Raw genomic sequence first — 21,734 nt, forward strand, 5'->3', positions numbered from 1 at the left:
GTAGCTGAGACATGAATGACGACGCATGAATACTCCACCAGACATCATATTGGCACCATGTTGTAATAAGTCACCCTCTGTAAAAACTTTATGAATATTAATTATTGGCTTTATTAAATGTCATTTACTAATACTTTATAAAGCACAGTTTTGGAAAGTGGATCCTGGATACTTATACATGACAGAGACTTAAAAGAATAAAAGAAACAGCCTCAAAGTCAGTGGCTTTGTTCATTTAAAGGAAGTGAGCCCATGTAAGAACAGCATCTTCCTGTATGAATGGATATTATTCAAAGTTCAATTTATTTATCCCTAAAGGATCTTAGCTTTAGGTGTTTTTAATGTTTATGTTCTTGTGCCATGTGTTCCTCCTCATCAGTAATTTTCTATTTGACTCTTTTACTCTACACGTTTTGTTCACTGCTGCTTTCCTTATTGTGAAGTAAACTAAAGTTTTACTGACTAATTAAGTCAAATCACCACCTCTAAAATCAGCTTCTCATTTAATCAGCAGCCTCAATCGATGCCACTGACAAAAGTAAAGACTGCAGAGTTCAATCAAAGTGTTTCATTTCACTACTTTCATACAGGGTGAAAGAGTCTTTTGACCACATGGTTTCCAGTTCAGTAATCGGCAGTGCTAATAAAAGACGACTGCGGTCGTGCTGAGAGGCAGGTGCAACACTTTGCATGTGACAACCGGTTCTGAAAAAGACAACTTTCACTGGATGAGTAAAGGTGCAATATGTCGACTCACAGCCCCTTCATTATTCCCCTGTCATGTGACCACGTCTCATGACTTCCTGTTTTGCATCTACATTCAGCTGCACTGTGCTCACTTTCAAAGTTACTCAATCATGAAACACACAGCCCAACAAATCATTTCAAATTCCCTTTTTTGCTGTCTGCTGTGTTCACTTCACCTTGAGCAGTCGCTCAGTATGGCCACACACTTTAGTTCATGCTTACAGAAAGTTATCATCATGCTTCTGTGTTGCACAGTGTGTAATACTGAAATTTCCTGTCGAAATGAAGCTGGGGAGCCTGTTGATTGGTGAGTTGATCTGATACATTGCAGTACACTGACAAGAAAGAAGCTTTAATGGCACCAATGTGGAAGCTTTTAGTCATGGTGCTTGTGGTGAGTAAGCGGAAATTGTTTGCATTATGATTTAATACATTTTGGCCATGAAATCAATATAAAATCTAATAAATTCATCTTTATTATTTTCTAGGATATCCTCTGTATGACTGCAAAAGAAAAAGTATGTTTCCCTCTCCACCGCAGGTTTATTATCTACAAACTGCCCAGGTATAAGATTGGCGAGGTTGGCAGTGGGGTGGATTACATGTACCTGGACTCCTCAGTGGGGAGCTGGCAGATGAGTAAATTCATGGTTAACACCAGTCAAGGAGCCTTAGGGAGCACACTGAACCAGCTCTACATGGGAAAGGCCTACAAGGTGGGATTATGTCCCTGTTCTTCAAGTGGGTTTTATGGACTGATCCCTGCGTCTAGCAGGATAGAGCAGCTTTCATGTGGCTTTAATCAGACTTAACAGAGCTAATGCTGGTGCCAGTTTGTTGAAAAGACACTCTTCTGTTTCCTATGGGGAACTGAGCTGCAGATGGACGTCAACAGGCTTGTCCAGCAAGAAGAAGTAAATAACACAGGCTTTCCTCATGCCGTGTGCTTTGCATTGCAAGCTATTGCACATTTTTCAGATTATGAAGCTCAACCTCTGAATGACCAACTGAAAAAATGATGGTAAATTGTACGGTAAATATGAAGCGACAGCCCAGTCAGCACCTGGTTACCTTAGCTTAGCATCAAGTCTGGAAACAGAGGGAAATAGTTAGACTGGCTCTGTTCAGAGGTACCAAAATCCAACTACCAGAATCTCTACAAGTAATATGTTGTATCTTTTGATTAACCTGTTCAAAGACCAAAATGTAAAAATGACACATTTTTCAAGGGATTATGTGCTAAACTATTTCATCACGGTGAGGATTTTGTTACTTTTGGTCACAGACTGTTTCCCCCTGTTTCCAGTGTTTGTGCTATGCTAAGCTAAGGCCGCTGGCTGTAGCCTTATTTTTACTAGACAGACATAAGACTTTGATCCCTTGATCATTTAGCTCTCAGCCAGGCAGCAAATGCGTGTGTTTCCCAGAATGTTCAATTATTCCTCCTCCAACAGATTAAATTACAAAATAACTGAAAAGGTAATGAAGAATCACATCCTCAAAAATGTACTTCTCCATATACTGTATGTATAAAACCACGTATTCCCCTCAGTCTAACAGCTCAGTCTACGCACTCTACAATGATGCACCACCCATCCTGGATTATATTCGAGGATATGGACACACTAAAGGTACAGTGGGTTATGATGATTCTGCTTTGTTTTCACTAGTTTTGCTTTCAGTGATATGAATTTTGATCCTGGCTGTAGGAACAAGTAACTCTGCATTCATGTGTCAGTACATATAAATTCTGACTCTTTTCAAAATCTGGAGAAAAATGTTAGCTAATTCCACAAATTGTCAGTCCCTTTCAAATCTGTTTTAACTTTTAACTCCATCAATGATGCGAATATGAAAGCTGTACCTTTTTGTAATGTGGCGTTCAAAGACCTGTGTACTTTTTGTGTCTATCATAATTAATGACAGATGTATTTCCAGGGTCATCATTTGCAGTGATTTTGTAAGAAAGAGCAGATCGATGTGGTTTTAGTGGTCGGGGGAGGAAACGGGCAAAGAGCATCTGTCTGATAACTGCTGTTGACTCTGGATTATCGACCAGCTGAACATGACTTTGGTGGACATATTTGGAAGCGTGCGTGCTGGTTTGCACGAATTTGTGAGTCATTGTACGTGCTCATCCTGCAGGGGCTCTGCTCTTTGACCGCTCTCAAGGCTTCTGGCTATCGCACACGATTCCCCATTTCCCCTCATTCCCTGAGAGAGGCTACCTCTACCCCTCCTCCGGCAAAGTCAATGGCCAGACTGCTCTCTGTGTGACCTACCAGTATGAGCAGTTCCTCCGTATAGGTGAGTGAGTGCTCATGCGGCCTCATGCCTTTGTCCAGCTCTGTACACATCCCAGACTTCAACTTACAAAATTCTGTATTTGCTGAAAACAAGACAACATTTACACAGTGATCTGGCTTCATGAAATCAGCATTTTCTATGCGTACAGACATGACTCCAAATGTACACAAACATGCAGTACTTGTCCAATGATGCTTTGGGGGTCTATTCTGATGTAATAACACTCCATCTCATAATATATCGTGATCCACTATGAAAATTACATAAGATATAGAAACCGGAGGCACTGGAGGCGTCCTGTGTCCCGCAGTTACACTTTTGAAAGGAAAAATATTTATTTAAAATACATAAATATCTAATCATAGGTTTCTCTTAGATTTTTTCAGTGATTACAAAAAAGTTTGGACGCTGTGTAAAACAGAACGCCATCATCATATCCTTTATACAATCATGTGTTCACAAAGCAGTGAACCTCACTTCATCCTTGCTTGTGAACGATTGAGCTTTTAAAGATGCCCCTTTCTTAACCAATCATGATACTATCACCTGTTACAGATTTATTTCTGCTTTACAAATCGAAGTTCCAGTGTTTTTGGAATCAGGGCTGTAAGACGTGTAATGTTTCCTGAGTTTTAATATAAGACCAACATCTAAGGTTTCTTTAAGTTGGCCCACTACACCTTTGTATAGACAAAGGAAAATCTGGAATAGATGAAGTATTTACATAAAAATGCATCACTAGACAGTGAAAATAATGAACGAATAAGGAAAGAAAATACTGTTTTGTGAAGCGGTGATGTGGAAGGAACATCCATATATCAGATTGTAGACTCAGACACATCAAATATATACAGAAAAGCATAATTCAGGTCAAATGTGAGCTTTATTACATCAGATCTGATTTTCTTTGTTTTTTATGAACACTGTCCATCTTCATACAGTAGTATCCTCCAGGTCACCCTTTAGTTTCCTAACATACAGGATCTCTTGTTTCTCTCTTTGCTGTGATGCGCTCTTCTCCCTCTCCAGCAAAGCAGATGGCATTCTTTTACCCACGTTTCTATAACTGCTCTGTACCTGCTTCATTCTTGGCCAACCTGCCGCAATTGGCCCAATTGTGTGAGGGCACCAAACCACCACTGGCCCTGGATAAGAGAGTGGAGCAGCTGTTCTCAATCCAAGGGGACAAGTTTGTCAGTTTTGCCAAATCTGAACGCTTTGTGGATGGTAAGATGGTCATTTATATTGGACTTTATACACATTTAGTTGCTCCTTTGCTGCTGTAAAACATACATAAATATATTGAATGGATCTTTTTGGGAAACAATGGTCTTAAACCACAGCTGGTGGCACCTTTTACAACTTTTTACACAGCCTAACAATCTTGCAAAAACTTCTATCTGCCACTGTCTTGTTTGCCACAGCCACTCATTATCAGGTGCAGACACACTATCATCTCAGGACAGTGAAGCGTGTGACACACCCCACCCAAGGCACGCAAAAATACTCTCAGCTCCGAAAGGGTTTGGCTTGTGATCCCTGATAATGCGGCAATGTCTGCTTGAGTGTGGACAGTTGTGAGGAGTAAATTTTCCCTCTTAGGCTGTTTAATTTGTAGGAATTTTACGAGAATTTTACCAGAAAAAAGATTTGTGCACAAGAAAAAACAAAACAAAACTCAGGAGTCAGAAAAATAAATATTATGTCATCCAAAAGGCACTTGTGTTTGTTTTTTTTTTCACTCAATCATCTTGCGAGGCCACAGATCTGTCTTCAGGCAGTCACTGCTCTAAACTAACAGGTCAAGATATGAGCCCTGTGCATGAACGTTATATTTGTGCTGTAGAACATCACATAAGTCCATCATAACCACACGTCAAAGAACTTCATATGTGCGTTTCATGGATTTATTCCTTAAGGAGTGTGAATGATTTCCTGAGTTTTCCATGTGCTAATTCTCTTTAGTTGTATATCATTTGCAAAATTACCAAGACAAGAGACCAACAACATAAGATTGTTGGAATATTATTTAAAGCATTCAATCTGGTGCATTTAGATGTTGATCTTACATATGTTTACTTTGATAATGTGCTTTTTTTATGTCATGCTTCATGTCAGAATGCCACTGAACTAACCCCCTCACTGGCCCTCATTCAGACATCTACACTGGCTGGGTGGCTCAGGCTCTGGATACCGACCTGCTGGTGGAGACCTGGCAGACACAAGGTCACGCGCTGCCCTCCAACTGCTCCCTGCCCAAACACACCATGAACATTAAGAGGATTCAGCTTCCCGGGTCAGTACTGTTCCAGTCCCACTACGACCACTCAAAGTGGTGCGTGTCGCAGGCCTATGAGGACCAGGTGACCTGCCTGGGGGATTTGAACAGAGAGAGGGCCCAAATGTGGCGTGGTGGGGGGTTGGTCTGCTCCTACAACCCCTTGATTTACAAGGCCTTCAGACAGGTGGTGGACAGGTACATCAGCTGTTGAACATGTTTGAATGAGTTTCAGATTTATGGGACTAAATGCGGAGGTGCGCAGCTGGAATGAGACCATCAGACCTCACGAGTGTTAAACGAGCCATTCATTTTAGAAGAAATGGCGACAAGAAGTGTTTGAATTTTTACACAGTGGCTTCTTGATAGCTGCCTGGACCCCAGCAGAGCGTTGGTAGTTTTTCCTCATGAAAAGCATAGAATAACTGGAAATCAATGGCAAATTCAGTACCATGTTTCCCACGTTCTCAGAGTCTGGCAATGTTTAAAAGTGCATTTGTAATTAATAGATGAATAAAGAGACTTGTGAGGCTCCAGCACACGATGAAACGCTGGCAGTCTATTCCTGTATGTGGTGTTGAGGATGACAGCAACAGTTCAAGCCTTTGATAATCAGCTGACGTATGCTGCATCACATAACTTCATGTAATTATAAGAACATTTACTTCTTTAGTTTGTTTGATGAACTGCTAATCTAAATGAAGCAGTTGCAATTCTGGATAGTATCAGACTTTATTAAGATCAGGGCCAGGGGTCGCCTAAAGGCTAGAAAATGGGATAAATGTGGGAGGGGAAAGTGAAAGAGCGGTGAAACTACACTCCACTACATTCACCTGACAGCTTTAGATTTTTTTTTCATACCCTTCCTGTCAAGAGAAAACCATGTATCTCCAGATTTGGTGATTTTGATTTTGAATGTAATGGGTTTATGGGTTTAGAAAATTATCGTACTTCTTAGGATAAATAAACTGTTTAAAAACCTTCTTGGATTAGCTGGAAAAAGCATCGTCACAAAGCTGAAAACAGGGCAGTTTTTCTGAGCTCTTAACAGTTGACCTTTTAGAGATGTGTGGTTCTCACAGGACAGAGATGTTGCAAACATGATCAGCTTATAGAATATGATGTGTCGCTGTAGAATAAACTACCCAACTGTATATAAAGTACTTTAAATTAGCACAACCTTGAACATGAACAGCAGTAAAATCAACATGCACAATAATGTAGCAGTAATATTAATCCGGATCATTTTACTGCACAATGAGTACTTTTACTTTTCATACTTTGAGTACATTTTGCTTTTAATTGTTACACACTTTTAATTTAATAAAGTTTTGAATGCAGAACTTTTACTGGTAGTGAAGTATTTTCACTGGTATTAGTTTTTTTTTTTTTAAGGATCTGAATACTTCCTCCACCACAGTTTTTTTACTCAGGTGGAGACTGTGACTGTATCATCATCATCATCATCATCATCATCATCATCATCATCATGTCTGAGTAGTCCTTACCTTGTCAGGAAGACGCACTTGATGAGTAATTCAGATATGCAGTGTTTTGGTTGAACAGTGACACCTAGCGGTCAGACTGGGAGAGTTATACTGTAAGTGTAGTATTTTTTTATTATTATTATTATATTATTTTTTGAACATTCCTGTACTGCTCTTTATCTTAAGACTACCATTGCAATTATCCTCAATTCTTACACACTTAAAACAAATTGTCATGGTGTTAAGATGTTTTGGTTTTGTGGCAAACTGGTTCAACCCGCACAGACAAAGAGAACAAATGTGCTCTTAATGCCAACAATGCGCGTTTTATCGCTGCACTTGTAGTTTTGATTTGCTCTGTTGGTTGCCTTCAGGTCCTGGAGGATGCTTTCAGTCTTTTCAGTGGGCAGGTATGTTTTTATCCTGGAAGCATCACATGGCTGCAGTCATCCAGGGTGTGTCAAACGACTAGTTAAAGCACATTTCACTTTCATAATGACTGTTCTTTGTTGAAAATGCTCCTGTAGAACTTCTTGTAGAGTAAGTTTATGCTTAAGCCCTGATACAAATGTTCAGTTTGAAGGGTGAGTGACCTTTATCAGTGGCATATAGCCTTATAACAGGCAGATCAACATTCTGATGAAAGGCATTACATCACTGAATCTGTGTCTGAATGAGGAACAAGGAAATAAATGTTTCATTTAACAGTGAGGGATGACAAAAGCTGCTTTGCCAAACAGATGAACAGCTGACTGTGAAGAGCAGTGATGATGGCTGGATATGTAAGTGAACGTTTTCCATGGATAAAAATGAGCTTTTGTTACAGTGAACATGTTTTCTGAGATTAGCATTTGCTTACGACTTTAACTGTATTTTGACTCGTCAGTACTCTTGAAAGCTGAACTGACTGTGTTGCGTTATCGGGTGATTTAATCTTGTAGATCCAGGAAGTGTTGCTTTATAGAAATTCACAACTCTGATAAGTCACCGTCCTGTTTGCACCAACTCCCCTCCAGAATCACACATAAAGATCTGACTAATGAGTAGTAATACCACAGTGTATCATATATCTATTTATAGGTATTTATGTCGATGATCAACTTTTAGATTTTTAGAATGGCATTCTGTATTTATTTTATTCTGCACAGGATGTTTCTGTTCACGATTCTTACAAATTATATCCAGGAAAACGGCAAATTTCTCATCACACTTGATGACCTGCTGAACATTTCAGAAAATCTGATGTATATTCAAAGCCACCAGCTGGTGATTAATCTGTGAGAAGAGGACTGACTCCTGTCATAATTCTGTCATGATTTGATGTTTGTTTCAGGGAACGATAATGAGATTGTGCATCAGTGTTGGGATCCTTCTTCAAGGGTGTGATTCAGATGTGAAATGCAGGAATGACAAAGGAACTGAGGTGGACTGGTTGGTGGAAATTTTTAATTGCAGTATTTTATATTTTTACCTTTTCTCTGCAGCTGAAATCAAAATAGACTATATTGCTCTCTGTATCATTAGGTACATCTTATACAAGTTGCCCAAAGCAGTTGGTGATGGTCTGTCGTATCTGTACATGGACGAGAACACCAAGGGATGGACCCTCAGCAGCAAGAACATCAACAGTAAATCTGGAGCTGTGGCAAACACCCTGAAACCTCTCCTCGACTTCTACGACAAAAAGGTGACGTAGTAAAGGATGTGTGTCTCTCCGGCACAGCGCAGTGTCTCATTCAGGACACTGATTCAGAGTTTCCTGTTGTGCTGTTGCAGACTGAAGGCTTTGGATACATGCTCTATAATGATCAACCTCCAAAAGGAGCGGCTTCAGCATCCTTTGGCCACAGTAAAGGTGGGTGCAGCAACGTTCCACTTTATGGTGTTCCATGTCAAAAACATCACACCGTGACTGAGCTCTGTTTCTGCTGTTTTTCTCCCTACAGGAGTCGTGATGTTGGACAGACAAACTGGAGTTTGGCTCTCACACAGTACACCGAAATTTCCAACATATCGGAGTAAAAACTTCTGGCCAGAGAGTGGAAGCACTAACGCTCAAACATTCATGTGTGTGACTTTCTCCTATGACGAATTCAGCAAAATAGGTAGGTTAATGCCAGTTATTTGGTTGCATTTCTAAAAATTTATTTGCAAAAAGGAATAACAGTGCAGTCAAAACTTTAATTTGAACTCTCAGGATTGCAGCTCATGTACATCCATGCTTATTCATATGACTCTGACATCCCGAAAACCTTCCACAATAAGCTGCGATGTGTGGCTCAGCGAAGCTGCTACCCAAAGAAAGAACCCTGGTTTAACGTGATGAAGCTGACCTCAGCGAGAGGACGGGAGTTCTCCAGCTTTGCAAAATACACTCGCTTTGGGGACGGTGAGTGATTCAAGTGATTGAACATTTCATGTTTGGTTGATGATGAAATGTTTACATGTTAATTCTCCTTGCAGTGACAGGCTGTCTGTAAAACAACAGAATGTGCTCTCTATGTCGCTGCTTTCTGTGTGTATAACATTTTGTCCCCAAACTTCACTCTAAGTTTTCATGGTTAATAGCATCATGTTTTTTTCTTTTGTAGATCTTTACTCCGGCCTCATTGCAAACAATCTGACGCAGCATTTGTATGTTAAGAGCTGGGGAATCATGCGGCGCCCTCTGCCTTCTAACTGCAGACTCTCTCATCATGTGTTCAATGTGAAGACAGTAAGGCTGAATGGAGACACCTTCCCTGATACTGTGGATCACTCCAAGTGGTGTGTGACACGTAAGGGTGGTTTGACCTGCATAGCTGATATGAACAGGGAAATGAGTCAGATGAAAAGAGGTGGAGGAGCAATATGTACCAATGATACTAAAGTTGGGAGGGCTTTCTACAAACTGCTCACAGACTATGTACCATGTAAAGATCCACACAATGATTTTCAAGACAGAGAGCTTTAAAGCACAAATCTGTATGGAAATGCAAAGAGAAGGGCAGCTGCCTTAAAACCTGATATCACTTCCAAATCCTGACAGCATCATTACCTATCCAGACTTGAAATTGTTGTGAATTTAACATTTTAGAAGTTTTACACACCATGTTTTTGTGTAACTGTACCTTGAATCAGTGGAAAACGGCACTGTGCCTTGGATCACGAACTTCTATGCAATCAGGCTACTATTAATCCAGATGAAATAAATCGAATGAATGATTATGTCAATGTTAAATTACAAATTCTGTTTTTCTGTTGATGGGTGATCAGCCGTTTATAAGCCACGGACAGATTTAACTGTTTGGGGGCACCTTGGTTAGAAATCAGCTGCTTGGCCCCAACGACCTCCAATATCCTCCGTCTCTTTGTGCAGTGTGTTTGGCGTCTCCGTGCTGGTTTACTATCTGGCTCCACATTAATACATTCATTTAGGAATATGTGACGTGTATGCACAAAACTAATATAAAGGTCTTACAACTAGATTTTTACATGTGGGCTCTCTAAAAGACAGGGCCTCAAGGTCAGGCATTAATTCAGGATTGGTTTTGTTTTGGTTCTGGATTATTTAACTCACTCAGAAAAAGTCCACTACAAGAAAAAGTTCTGCATTCAAAACCTTACTTAAGTAAAAGTATGCAAGTCTTTTCAGTACTTCAATGTAAACTTTACTTCATGTAAAGTATCAGAAGTATAAGTACTCATTGTGCAATAAAATGTTCCATGTCAGTGTCCTACAATAGTGATGATGTTTTTGTATTAACATTACTGCTGCATTCATGTGTATGTTGCATTTCGCTGCTGTAGATACGTTTAAGCTTATTTTAATTGCTTTATGCACTGTCGGGTAGTTTAATCTGCAGCAATGCATCATTTTCTATTGGATCATCATATGTTTGTAGCGTCGCCGTCCTGTGAGAACCACGTATCTCTAAGATGTCAACTTTTCATGAGCTCAGAAAAACAGCCCTGTTTTCAGCTTTGTGCCAATTCATGTACAGTTAATCCAAGAGGGGTTTTGAATAGTTTACTTAGTTAAAGAAGTAGGAGAATTTTTCTCAACCCATAAATGAACATTTGATCCCTCAGCTGATCTGAAACCTTCACTTTCAGAATGACCAAATTTGGAGATACATGGTTTTCACTGAACAGTGACAGTAAAGTACCTAAATTGTATTTAAGAGCGGTACCCGAGTAAGTTGTAGTTGTTATCAGTTACATTCCACCACTGGCTATACAAACAAGTCAACATTACTGTATTGTGCACACAACCAACAAATCTTTTACAGTAAAAAGAAGTTTTTGAGAAAGTAAAAGGGAAGCAGATGAGCTGTGAGAGGAGTGGGTTTTGGTTTTAACACTGACAAGTGACAGAAACAGCAGGCGAAAAAGGGATGTGCACACTTGTGAAGATCACACCCTGTGAAGATCACACATTAATAGCAGAGAGATGGATATGGTGAAATGCGTAAGTAAGGACTTTACGGGGTTAAAAGTTATGCTATAATCCTGATAGACTAAATGAAAAAGCAAATACTCGATTTTTATTGTTGTATTGATTATTATATGTGTGCAGAAAGGCTTTAGTCTCATTGTTTGGGCTATTTTGATTTAAATATACTGTGTGATATACACAAATAAGTCATTATTATGGAGAATGGAAGTTTGGAGACCATAAAAAGGTGTCGTACAACATAAAAATAAATCTAAATATTGTTTTTATTTATTTATTTATTTAATTATTTGAAAAGAACAGATACTTGAACTTCAGATAGCTCTGATCACTCAGTCGGTTGCGAATGAATGCCGTCTACTGATGAATTGATAAACGTGAACCTTTTCTTCTTTTGTTGCACTTACTGATTTTAAATCTTGTGGGTCTACTTTTGTGTACTGTGCCATTAAACAGCATTATTAGGCTGTGGGTTAAGGTTGTGTTTGGCTTAATGTTTGCATGTCCCTGTTCATTTGAAGGCCAAACAACACAGGACAGTGCTGCACAGAGCTTATGAATAACTCGAGTTGAGAGCGTTAAAGCTGGTGTAACGTAGGTGTTAAATGCAAAACTGTACACAAGATATCATTTTCAGATTTTGTTTGTTACATTGGAAAAACCATGCAAATATATTTACTTGGAGGAGCAATTTTACTAAACTTGATTTGACTTTTCGGTGTGAAATTCCAGGAAGTGGCTTTTTAAAAATGAAGAACTGTCCAAACCCACTGATACTTCACCTTCCTGTTCACACCACCACCGAGGTCCTGAGAGGGACTGCCGATATGTCGTGATCTCTGATGCTCAGGCCATAGTTAGAATCAACAGTTCATCTCCAAAATTCAGTAAAACAAATGCAGCTCGACTGATATAAACATATCCGGTGACATGAAGTTTGGACATGGCCTCGTTAAAAGACATACTGTACAAGAAGATGAGTGAGCAGAGATCAAACTGTCATTTTCATAAATGTGGTACTATGTTTTTGGCTTTTTTCTCATTGTCACCCTTTGTTGTTGTCAGGCCCTAGTCTGTGTTCTGTCGTGTCACTTCCTGTTTTATTTTGTAGGGTTTTTTCAGCTCGTGTTCCTGTTTTGTGTTTTCTTGTTAGGTGTCTTGCCTCCCCATGTGTGTGAGTGTTCGTTGTCTTCACCTGTGTCTCACTGTGTCCGCCCCTCGTGTGTATATATACCTGCTCTCCCCAGTGTGTCTTTGTCAGATTGTCTGCATCCCTTCGTGAGTAGCTTTCTGCCGTTGTCCTCGTGTTTGACTTCCTCGTGTTTCGAGCTGTTTTTGCTCTTTGTTGTCTTTTGCCCAGCATCTCTGTACTTTTGCCTTTTTCACAGTTTTTCTGGTTTTGGACTCTCACTTGTGTTTCTGACTCCCGATCTGCCTAGTGTTTTTGTACTGTTGCCTTCCTGACTGCCTCCTGTGTACCGACCTCGATCTGTTAATAAACCGCCTCTGCTCACCTGTGAGTCTCTGGTCTGCTCTGTGGGTCCCCAGTTTGTCTGTCTGAACCTGACAGTTATTATAGTTGTATCATGATGATGTTTGATTGTTTCAGAGAATAATGATGATGTTGGTCGCTCATGTTGGGATCCTTCTTCAAGGGTGTGATTCAGATGTGAAATGCATGAATGACAAAGGAATTGACGTGGACTGGTTGGTGGAAATCTATTCATACAACTCTGCTCTGCTGAAAATGTGATGAAATATACAGAAAGTACCTTTTATTTATTTCTCCATTAAATGCAGGTATTGCTCTCTGTATCATTAGGTACATCTTATACAAGTTGCCCAAAGCAGATGGTGATGGTCTGTCGTATCTGTACATGGACGAGAACACCGAGGGATGGACCCTCAGCAGCGAGAACATCAACAGTAAATCTGGAGCTGTGGCAAACACCCTGAAACCTCTCCTCGACTTCTACGACAAAAAGGTGACGTAGTAAAGGATGTGTGTCTCTCTGGCACGGCGCAGTGTCTCATTCAGGACACTGATTCAGAGTTTCCTGTTGTGCTGTTGCAGACTGAAGGCTTTGGATACATGCTCTATAATGATCAACCTCCAAAAGGAGCGGCTTCTCCATCCTTTGGCCACAGTAAAGGTGGGTGCAGCAACGTTCCACTTTATGGTGTTCCATGTCAAAAACATCACGCTGTGACTGAGCTCTGTTTCTGCTGTTTTTCTCCCTACAGGAGTTGTGATGTTGGACAGACAAACTGGGGTTTGGCTCTCACACAGTACACCGAAATTTCCAACATATCGGAGTAAAAACTTCTGGCCAGAGAGTGGAAACACTAACGCTCAAACATTCATGTGTGTGACTTTCTCCTATGACGAATTCAGCAAAATAGGTAGGTTAATGCCAGTTATTTGGTTGCATTTCTAAAAAGTTATTTGCAAAAAAGAATAACAGTGCAGTCAAAACTTTCATTTGAACTCTCAGGATTGCAGCTCATGTACATCCATGCTTATTCATATGACTCTGACATCCCGAAAACCTTCCACAATGAGCTGCGATGTGTGGCTCAGCGAAGCTGCTACCCAAAGAAAGAACCCTGGTTTAACGTGATGAAGCTGACCTCAGCGAGAGGACGGGAGTTCTCCAGCTTTGCAAAATACACTCGCTTTGGGGACGGTGAGTCTTTTCACTTCAAGCATATTTTCCAGGAACATATCAGAAAGATATCATGTGTAAAAACGTAGCTTGTGTTGAGAAAAACGTGACCGATCAATGATTAACATATGTATATATATATGTGTGTGTGTGTGTGTGTGTGTGTGTGTGTGTGTGTGTGTACTGTGCACTCCTTATGTTGTGGGAACATAAATCTGTCACACTGTGGGGACTCACCTTCCTCATGGAGACAAAAGCATCATGTTTTTTGTTCCCATTCTGCTGTAGATCTTTACTCTGGCCTCATTGCAAACAATCTGAAGGAAATTCTGTATGTTAAGAGCTGGGGAAAGATGCATCGCCCTCTGCCTTCTAACTGCAGCATCCCTCATCATGTGTTCAACGTGAAGACAGTAAGGCTGAATGGAGACACCTTCCCTGATACTGTGGATCACTCCAAGTGGTGTGTGACACCTAATGGTGGTTGGACCTGCATAGCTGATATGAACAGGGAAGTGAGTCAGATGAGAAGAGGTGGGGGTGCAATATGTACTAAAAACTTCTCAGTTGCAAAGGTTTTCAATGGCATAATCCAACAGTCCGAGCCATGTAAACCTGCATGTCCAAACCGCAAGCGCAGACTCCCCAGTGAATGCACTGCTGACGTTGTGCCGCACAAACGCAGGGCCTTAGGTCCAGATTGTTAAAGCCTCTGCCTGCTTGATATTTTTTGCTTTGGCACATCATGTTTTGGTGATTTTTAAAACTTGCCTTTATGTATCAACAACAGTTTTTATGGCTAAAAACTGCATGCAATATTCAAAGCTTACAATTACAAATAAAAAGAAATGAGAAATGTCTGCTTTCGCTTTTGGCCTCTTCTGTTTTCCTGACAAATGAAAGAATATACCCATTCTGATAAAACTGTATCTTTAATTTAACTCCATGTGTTTGTCCAACTAACAAAGTATAAATTGCTGTTTTTCAATTTTTAACCGTCTCTAAACTCAGTGTTGCTAGTATAAGAGAGAAAATGAGAACAAAAACTTCCAATATCAACACAATGAATTAACTTTAACCACTTAACACTGAAATGCATACAATTGCAAAAGCAAAAATGTTTTTTTTTTTGGTCTTTTTCAACAATATTTTTATTGATTTTACATATTTAACTAACAAACAGACACTGAACACTGAAAAAAACAATGACAATACTTGAATTAGACATGAAATAAAACAATAAATAGACATAATATACTAAACATATTTGACAAAAAGTGAAACAAACACATCAAAAACAGATTATTAGACATAACTAAAGATAAACGCACTCACCAACAGACTAATTTCAAAGTCACTGTGCACCTTGACGGCTGAGATGTTCCGTCAGAGGTTTCCACTCGGTTTCATGTTCTTACGCGGCGCCGCTCTTTCTCCTCCTCACCACTAGGTGTGCTCACATTTTCATCAGCCACCACAAGTCGGTCACTTCCTGTCTCCGGTCGTGAACACACGAACAGACAGCCACCGTCACACACGTGAGAAGAACGATTAGCCCAAATAGACAACTGACACAAGATGGACATTACAGAGGTTCCCATGAATCAGGACAACAAAGGTAAAAAGAAGAAGAAGAAGAATCCAAAGAAGAAGAAAGCGAGTCCGGAGGGAAATGGAGAAGACAGCGGGAGCGTGAAGACGGAGCAGAAGCTGGAGAAGAGCGAGGCAGCAGCAGCAACAGCCGCAGCCGCCTTTCCCCCCACCTTCAGCGTGTCCGAAATCAAGAATAAACAGCGAAGACACCTCATGTTTATGAAACTCAAGCAGGAGAAAAGAAAGGTAAAGACACATATTTACACGAACTCGAGCTGTCATTAGCAAGTTAAATACACTTAGCTAATTAGCTAAAACGAATGCTTGCTAAAACAACAGTCCCCTGCTAAACCCTACCTTCATGTAGGTGATAAAGTCCGGTTCACATTGTTTTCTCTGTGTGTGAATGTACCGTGTTTAACTGAGAGTGTTTTTAATATTATAATGTTTAGTGACATTCAAACACTATACTTCAGCGCAAATCAGTTTTGTGTTATTTAACTTTTACTGCACTCCATTTCAGAGGAAAATGTGCCTCCTTCTCCACAATGTTTATCTAAACGTTAATGTTTACTTTGATTGATACACATCTAATCCATGTATAAAAGCATTCATGATTTAAACACCTCTCTGTGTATACAGGAACTACAGACTTCATGAAGATAGGACTTATTGCATGGCTGTTGTATTAGACAACAGTAGATGCACCCTGCTGTGCTAATAAAGTGAAAACTGGGTGTATAGCTCAAAATTAGAGCTCAAATTGATGTCTTAAACCTGCTTTCTTGGTCAAACCCAAAGCATTCAGCTCAAACATAAGAACAGCTACAAAGCCCCCTAATATTAACCTGTAACCAGGAACAGTTTAGTACTTTAACATCACTGCCACTACTACAAAAGAGTGATTAATTCATCAATTTATCGACGTTACAGCCACATTCCTCGTGGAATGTCCGTGCTCATATTTTCTCTGTCTTCACATTTCAGCAAAAGCTGCAGCTGAAGAGAAAGAAGAAAAAAGAAAGGGAAGCTTTAGGTGACAAGGTGAGTTTTCTTTCTCCATTTTCTGTGTTGCTGTTATGAGTTAGAGACTACATTTTAACATTAAAACAGCTAAACTGCATTAAATTGGGCATTCATTCTTTCATTCTTCTGTCCCTCATGTAGGCCCCACCAAAGGAGGTCCCAAAGACGATAGAAAACCAGAGGGTGTACGACGAGACAACAGTTGACCCAGAAGACGAAGAGGTGTGGACCCAGTTTGACTGAGCGAGTTCAGACGACCTCGCCTTACGTTTCTTACATTTGTGTGCTTTCCTGTCATCTGCAGGTTGCATTTGATGAAGGAACTGATGAGTTTTCTGCCTACTTCAACGGGCTGACAAACCCCAAAGTGCTCATCACAACATCAGACAGGCCAAGAGGGGTGAGTGGCTGCTGCTTGGGACATAGTGGGTGTTTTTATTACTTGTTTGATCATTTGATTGAAGTTGCCTGAATTTGGCTCTTTAGTGTCAGCAATCAGCAAACATGCCCCCGAGGAAACTGCTTTTGATCCTATAGAATTATACAATCTGAGTTAGATTAGAGGATGAGACTGCGTTCTTTATTTTAGCCACATTTTGTGATTTGACCTGATTTGGCTTTCTGGATTTAGGAAAAAATGTCAGTTTTCATCTTAATCTGCTTTGTGTGCCAACATGAGGCTTTGCTTGGCATAACGCAGCGGACCAGCTTCACATGACGGCCTCTGTTCAGCACAGCCATTGTTCTCCGATGTGTGTCTTGCAGAGGACGGTGAGGTTTTGCGAGCAGCTGGCCACAGTAATCCCGAATGCCCACGTGTACTACAGAAGGGGTTTGGCCCTGAAGAGGGTCGTTCCTCAGTGCATCGCCAGGAACTTCACTTACCTCATTGTCATCAACGAGGACCGCAAAGTGCCCAGTATCCTTGAAGGTAGATGTGTCAGGAGGATGATATGTGATGCTCAAAACTGATTTCTGCTGCCCAGTATTTATTACATTGCTGCAATTTGGATAATGAGTGAGGATTTTGTTGAATTAAATGCATGCAGTGTCCCGCCCACTGCCCATCTGATTGGTGACATGTCACAAGTAATAGCCCATCAACACTGAAGGCCACTGTGTCACAGACAAGCAAACAGGAAGGCATGTGCAGACTGGAGCTGCTCCAGTGAGCTAACAGAGCTGTGACTTAATCTAGTGGATTAAAAAATGTTTTTCACTTTATGAAATTAACACCAGCGACTGTCCGACCACTGCAGATTTGGTCAGACGAGCAAATCGACCAGCCAACCAGAAGTTGTCAGCCCTAAATGGCTTTACACGGGCAAACTCTGACTAAGTGAGCTGTGTTTTTAATGTCCGCTGCCTTAACCGTGATTTAAAGATGGAATGGTTCTCTGTCATCTACCCGACGGGCCGACGGCACACTTCAAGGTCAGCAGCGTTAAACTACGGAAGGAGATGAAGGTAAGTTGATAAATAAACTCTTTTCCCCCTGTCTCTGTTTGATTGAATGGGAAATATGTGACACCGTAACAATAATAATGAGTTTACTGTATGTAGCATCTTCCTAAACTGACTTTAGAAATAAGGTAATGTACACGATCCACGAAGCCAAATGTAGCTCAATGACAACAGACTATCCTAATTCTATCTATGAAGCCTCTGTTTAGCATCTCTTCTATCATGACTGTGTTGGTCTCTCTCTGCAGAGACGTGGCAAAGATCCAACTGAACACTCTCCAGAGGTGATCCTCAACAACTTCACCACACGCCTGGGCCACAGCATCGGCCGGCTGTTCGCTGCTCTCTTTCCACAAGACCCCCAGTTTGTGGGTCGACAGGTCGCCACCTTCCACAACCAGAGGGACTTCATCTTCTTCAGATTCCACAGGTCGGTGTTTTAACTGTGAACTCTGAGATGAAGCCTTGTGATCTAATCCTCCCTGTTCAGAAGCTCTTGAAAAGGGTTTTTAAACAATTTGTTGGATCTCTCAAGGTACATCTTCAAGAATGAGAAGAAAGTTGGTATTCAAGAGCTGGGCCCCCGCTTCACCCTCAAACTGCGCTCTCTACAGAAAGGCACCTTTGATTCAAAGTTTGGAGAGTACGAGTGGGTCCTGAAGGTGAGTCACCACATGGGTTTATGTCAGCACATTATTAATGGTCATTTGTTTTGTGTCACTTGCACAGTGCATTGATGTTCCATTATTATGGAGGCCACTGCGTTTTTCAGCAAGACCCAACCTGCCCGATTCATCCTACTCTGCCTCTGATTGGTTTCGAGTCTGGTCACACATGAGAAAATTGTGAAGCACATGATCTTCACTTCGGATTGAGTTCAGCTTTGGAATTTCGCCTCGGCAGGCGATGGTCATTCAGAGATGTCTGACCGTACCCTTACCTGATATTCTTACCCTAACCGATCACTCCTCATGCCTGCACCTAACCAACCCAACCAACAAAGGTAGCCAATCACCTGGAGAGTAGGGTGGGTCTTGCAGTGGGATCTCTGTGGGATCTCTGCAGTGGGATCTCTGGGACCTCTTTGCCATCCATATATGAGTGCAACGCAATTCAGCAACACGTTAAAAGTACTTTTTAAATGTGACTCGAAATAGGAGTAAAGTCCCATCTTTTCCTTAAAAAAAAATCTACCTTTTCTGTTTCCAGCGCCATGAGATGGATTCTTGCAGACGGAAGTTCCAGCTTTGAATGCAAAATAACAGCCAGCTTTTGTGGTCAGACGAGGACAATGGTGTCTATTATCCAAGATATCACTGCTGTTTGTGGCTTTGCACCGATGGACTTCGTAGTGGATATCCTGATTCTTTGTGGACGACCAGTGGTACACAGTACACGACATAATTTGAGTTTGACATCGATGGCTGGATTCTGTGGTATCACGTCGCTGTGGATTCACCCTCACCCTGAAAATGACCTCTATAAGGCTGCTTCTGCAGTGCTTTCTGGTGAGCAAGTGTGGGACAGGAGCCTGTAGCTCATGGCAAAGACTTTAACCCTCTGGGAGATGTGCAGGCACTCCACTTGAATATTCAGACCAATGTCAAATTTATCTTTACATTCTGTCTGAATGTAGCCCAGAATTAATCAGTGTCATTGTGAGTCTGCCCTGGTCGGGCTGCTGTGCATGCAGTTATACAGATGTTAACACTGGTCTGTGCAAATAACAAGAGTAGTGAACTGAGTGCAGCAGTTGACAGTGTCTGGAAATGGGTAAGTTCTTCAGATTGTGTCTACAGTGCAACTGAATTTGTATGTAACTTTCAAAATAATTATGGACGACACATCAAACACCTCTCAGATTTCTACATGTGTAAATATGTCCCTTTTTAATAAAACACATAGCTGCAAGTTTAAAATGTGGAAATGCCATTTATTTGTCCTTAAAATCAGGCATGAAAAATGTACAATTCAAAAGGCACATACGTGTTTCGATATGAGTTAGTTATTTCTAAGCAAGACAGTTAAGATGTTTACTGTGCCACACAAGCACCTGGAAATGTTTCTGTGTGAGATCTTACAAAAGGCAAAAGTAAAAAAAAACTGTTAGTTTGCTTGTCCCCAAATTCCCAAACACTCCTGAGGCAGTTCGAGTCCAAAGCGCAGGTCCTGCGGCCAGGGTCCACAAGGCACCACGATGTTCAAAACCTGCAGAGACGTCACGTCGGTCAGTCGGAGCTGAGCAGCATTTTACTCAAACGTTTAAAGTAGAGTTTAAGTCGTGTGTGAAAGGTTTTTTTCCAGGTTCTGCAGACAGTGTGGCTGTAGACTATTATAGAAACGTGAGCCACAGTGCTGAGATACATGTGTTTTTATTTTCATCCAATACCACCATCTAGTAGAGAAACATGTAGTGTTGGTACAAAAGCAGGTGCAGCACAAGTTTAAGCTTTTCACACATGCCTGCCCTCAACTTTTTTCCATGAATACATGATGATGGTTGTAATCTGAGTCTCATTTGAGAGCTAAGTGACTTGCCTTGTTTTCCATTTCCAACTTTAAAGAGCAATTTTAAGGTAATTACAGAGAAATTCAAGAGTTTGAGCTTTTAAAACTGATAGTGGATCCATATTAAGGTGCAGCTCTGCCTGGGATTCTTTCCAGTTCCACGTTGCAGTGTTCCTTTGCCTTATGTGAACGAGGTGTTGTCAGAATCGATCGAAGTGATCGAGAACAGGCGTGAAAACTGTCCAAACTGAAAACAATCGGATCTGCGATCTGTTGACACGCAGTGAATGAAACGAACAGAGCGTCATGTGCGGGGTGTCTGCTGTGGTACTCACACAGGCAGCGGGGCGCTCAGTCGGTGCTATAGGAAGGAGCAGACCTTCTGCGGTCTGAACGGGTTGTTGCTGGACGACATGCCGGTGAGCAGGGGGTCCTGCATGGCGTTCTGAAGGCAGAACTGCTGCAGGTCCGCCGCGGCCTGGGACACCTGTAGGAAACCAAACAGAGTCCCGGAAAGTTAGCGACTGTTACGTAACTTAAATGAAGAGCAGATGCGTTGAGTGACACCACCGGTATAAAACAAAATGAAAACCAACAAATGAAACAACACCCGGCCCAACTTTGAATACCAACGTTAACGTAGCGATCTTAACGTTTACCTTTACTCTGTTTATGCCGGCTTCGAGGCGCAACTGCTGGACGATTTTCTTCATCGCTACGATGCTGGATGATCCCGACATGGTTAAGAATTTGAGGCTCTGTAGTCTTATTAACGACGAATATAAAAACTTTGATAAATAATTCGCTGTAGTTAGCTGGCTTGCTAACTAGTTCTTCCTCATCACCGAGTTTCCGGTTTTTTAAGGGAGTGCCCGCCGTTGTTGCGTTCAGGGAATATTCGGAGGAGAACTTAAATTGTTTACACGTTATTTGTGCTTGGTTAATGTTTGTCCCAAACCTTATCATATACACACTAGCTTTGTCATCGATTGTCGATGTAGTTTATGTTGCCTGGCCGTTCGAACCATAACCATAAAAGTCACGGTTTGGCTTTGGGGGAGGAAAACTATTCCTTGCTAAATGTAATTATCACGACAATTTCGAGTGTACACGAAAGCAGCATCAGCTCGACACCGATTGCGCCCCCTAGTGGTGGAAATGCATCATCACACTGGCGGATACAACCAGAGAGGAGCAAGAAAATCTTAAGAAAAAAAGTTATG

General features: G+C 41.1%; 5 protein-coding genes across 5 annotated transcripts; 4 read left to right on the forward strand and 1 right to left on the reverse strand.

The window, feature by feature from the left end:
* Window positions 1-918: 918 nt before the first annotated feature.
* Window positions 919-6,673, forward strand: dnase2b (deoxyribonuclease II beta). Its single transcript, XM_076722947.1, has 6 exons — window positions 919-1,054; window positions 1,289-1,463; window positions 2,300-2,378; window positions 2,893-3,054; window positions 4,084-4,281; window positions 5,212-6,673. The coding sequence occupies exons 1-6, from the start codon at window positions 942-944 to the stop codon at window positions 5,544-5,546; spliced, it is 1,062 nt and encodes a 353-aa protein (XP_076579062.1). The 5' UTR covers window positions 919-941; the 3' UTR covers window positions 5,547-6,673.
* An 862-nt stretch (window positions 6,674-7,535) lies between these two features.
* Window positions 7,536-10,539, forward strand: LOC143318519 (deoxyribonuclease-2-alpha-like). The gene is made up of 7 exons (XM_076726915.1): window positions 7,536-7,601; window positions 8,153-8,250; window positions 8,344-8,506; window positions 8,596-8,674; window positions 8,766-8,924; window positions 9,017-9,208; window positions 9,411-10,539. Exons 1-7 carry the CDS (start codon window positions 7,587-7,589, stop codon window positions 9,770-9,772), a joined length of 1,068 nt encoding a protein of 355 aa, XP_076583030.1. The 5' UTR covers window positions 7,536-7,586; the 3' UTR covers window positions 9,773-10,539.
* Window positions 10,540-10,837: 298 nt separating this feature from the next.
* On the forward strand, window positions 10,838-14,654 carry LOC143318578 (deoxyribonuclease-2-alpha-like). The gene is made up of 7 exons (XM_076727000.1): window positions 10,838-11,269; window positions 12,864-12,961; window positions 13,077-13,239; window positions 13,329-13,407; window positions 13,499-13,657; window positions 13,750-13,941; window positions 14,209-14,654. Exons 1-7 carry the CDS (start codon window positions 11,252-11,254, stop codon window positions 14,625-14,627), a joined length of 1,128 nt encoding a protein of 375 aa, XP_076583115.1. The 5' UTR covers window positions 10,838-11,251; the 3' UTR covers window positions 14,628-14,654.
* A 760-nt stretch (window positions 14,655-15,414) lies between these two features.
* Window positions 15,415-19,918, forward strand: rpf1 (ribosome production factor 1 homolog). Its single transcript, XM_076727079.1, has 9 exons — window positions 15,415-15,759; window positions 16,501-16,557; window positions 16,681-16,761; window positions 16,844-16,939; window positions 17,305-17,458; window positions 17,924-18,006; window positions 18,252-18,433; window positions 18,539-18,665; window positions 19,213-19,918. The coding sequence occupies exons 1-9, from the start codon at window positions 15,499-15,501 to the stop codon at window positions 19,252-19,254; spliced, it is 1,083 nt and encodes a 360-aa protein (XP_076583194.1). The 5' UTR covers window positions 15,415-15,498; the 3' UTR covers window positions 19,255-19,918.
* LOC143318638 (guanine nucleotide-binding protein G(I)/G(S)/G(O) subunit gamma-5) lies at window positions 19,916-21,381 on the reverse strand. The gene is made up of 3 exons (XM_076727080.1): window positions 21,171-21,381; window positions 20,847-20,998; window positions 19,916-20,211 (listed from the first exon to the last, which is right to left on the reverse strand). Exons 1-2 carry the CDS (start codon window positions 21,249-21,251, stop codon window positions 20,873-20,875), a joined length of 207 nt encoding a protein of 68 aa, XP_076583195.1. The 5' UTR covers window positions 21,252-21,381; the 3' UTR covers window positions 19,916-20,211; window positions 20,847-20,872.
* Window positions 21,382-21,734: the final 353 nt, after the last annotated feature.

The sequence above is a fragment of the Chaetodon auriga genome, chromosome 3 (assembly GCF_051107435.1).
Source record: "Chaetodon auriga isolate fChaAug3 chromosome 3, fChaAug3.hap1, whole genome shotgun sequence".
Taxonomy (NCBI): domain Eukaryota; kingdom Metazoa; phylum Chordata; class Actinopteri; order Chaetodontiformes; family Chaetodontidae; genus Chaetodon; species Chaetodon auriga.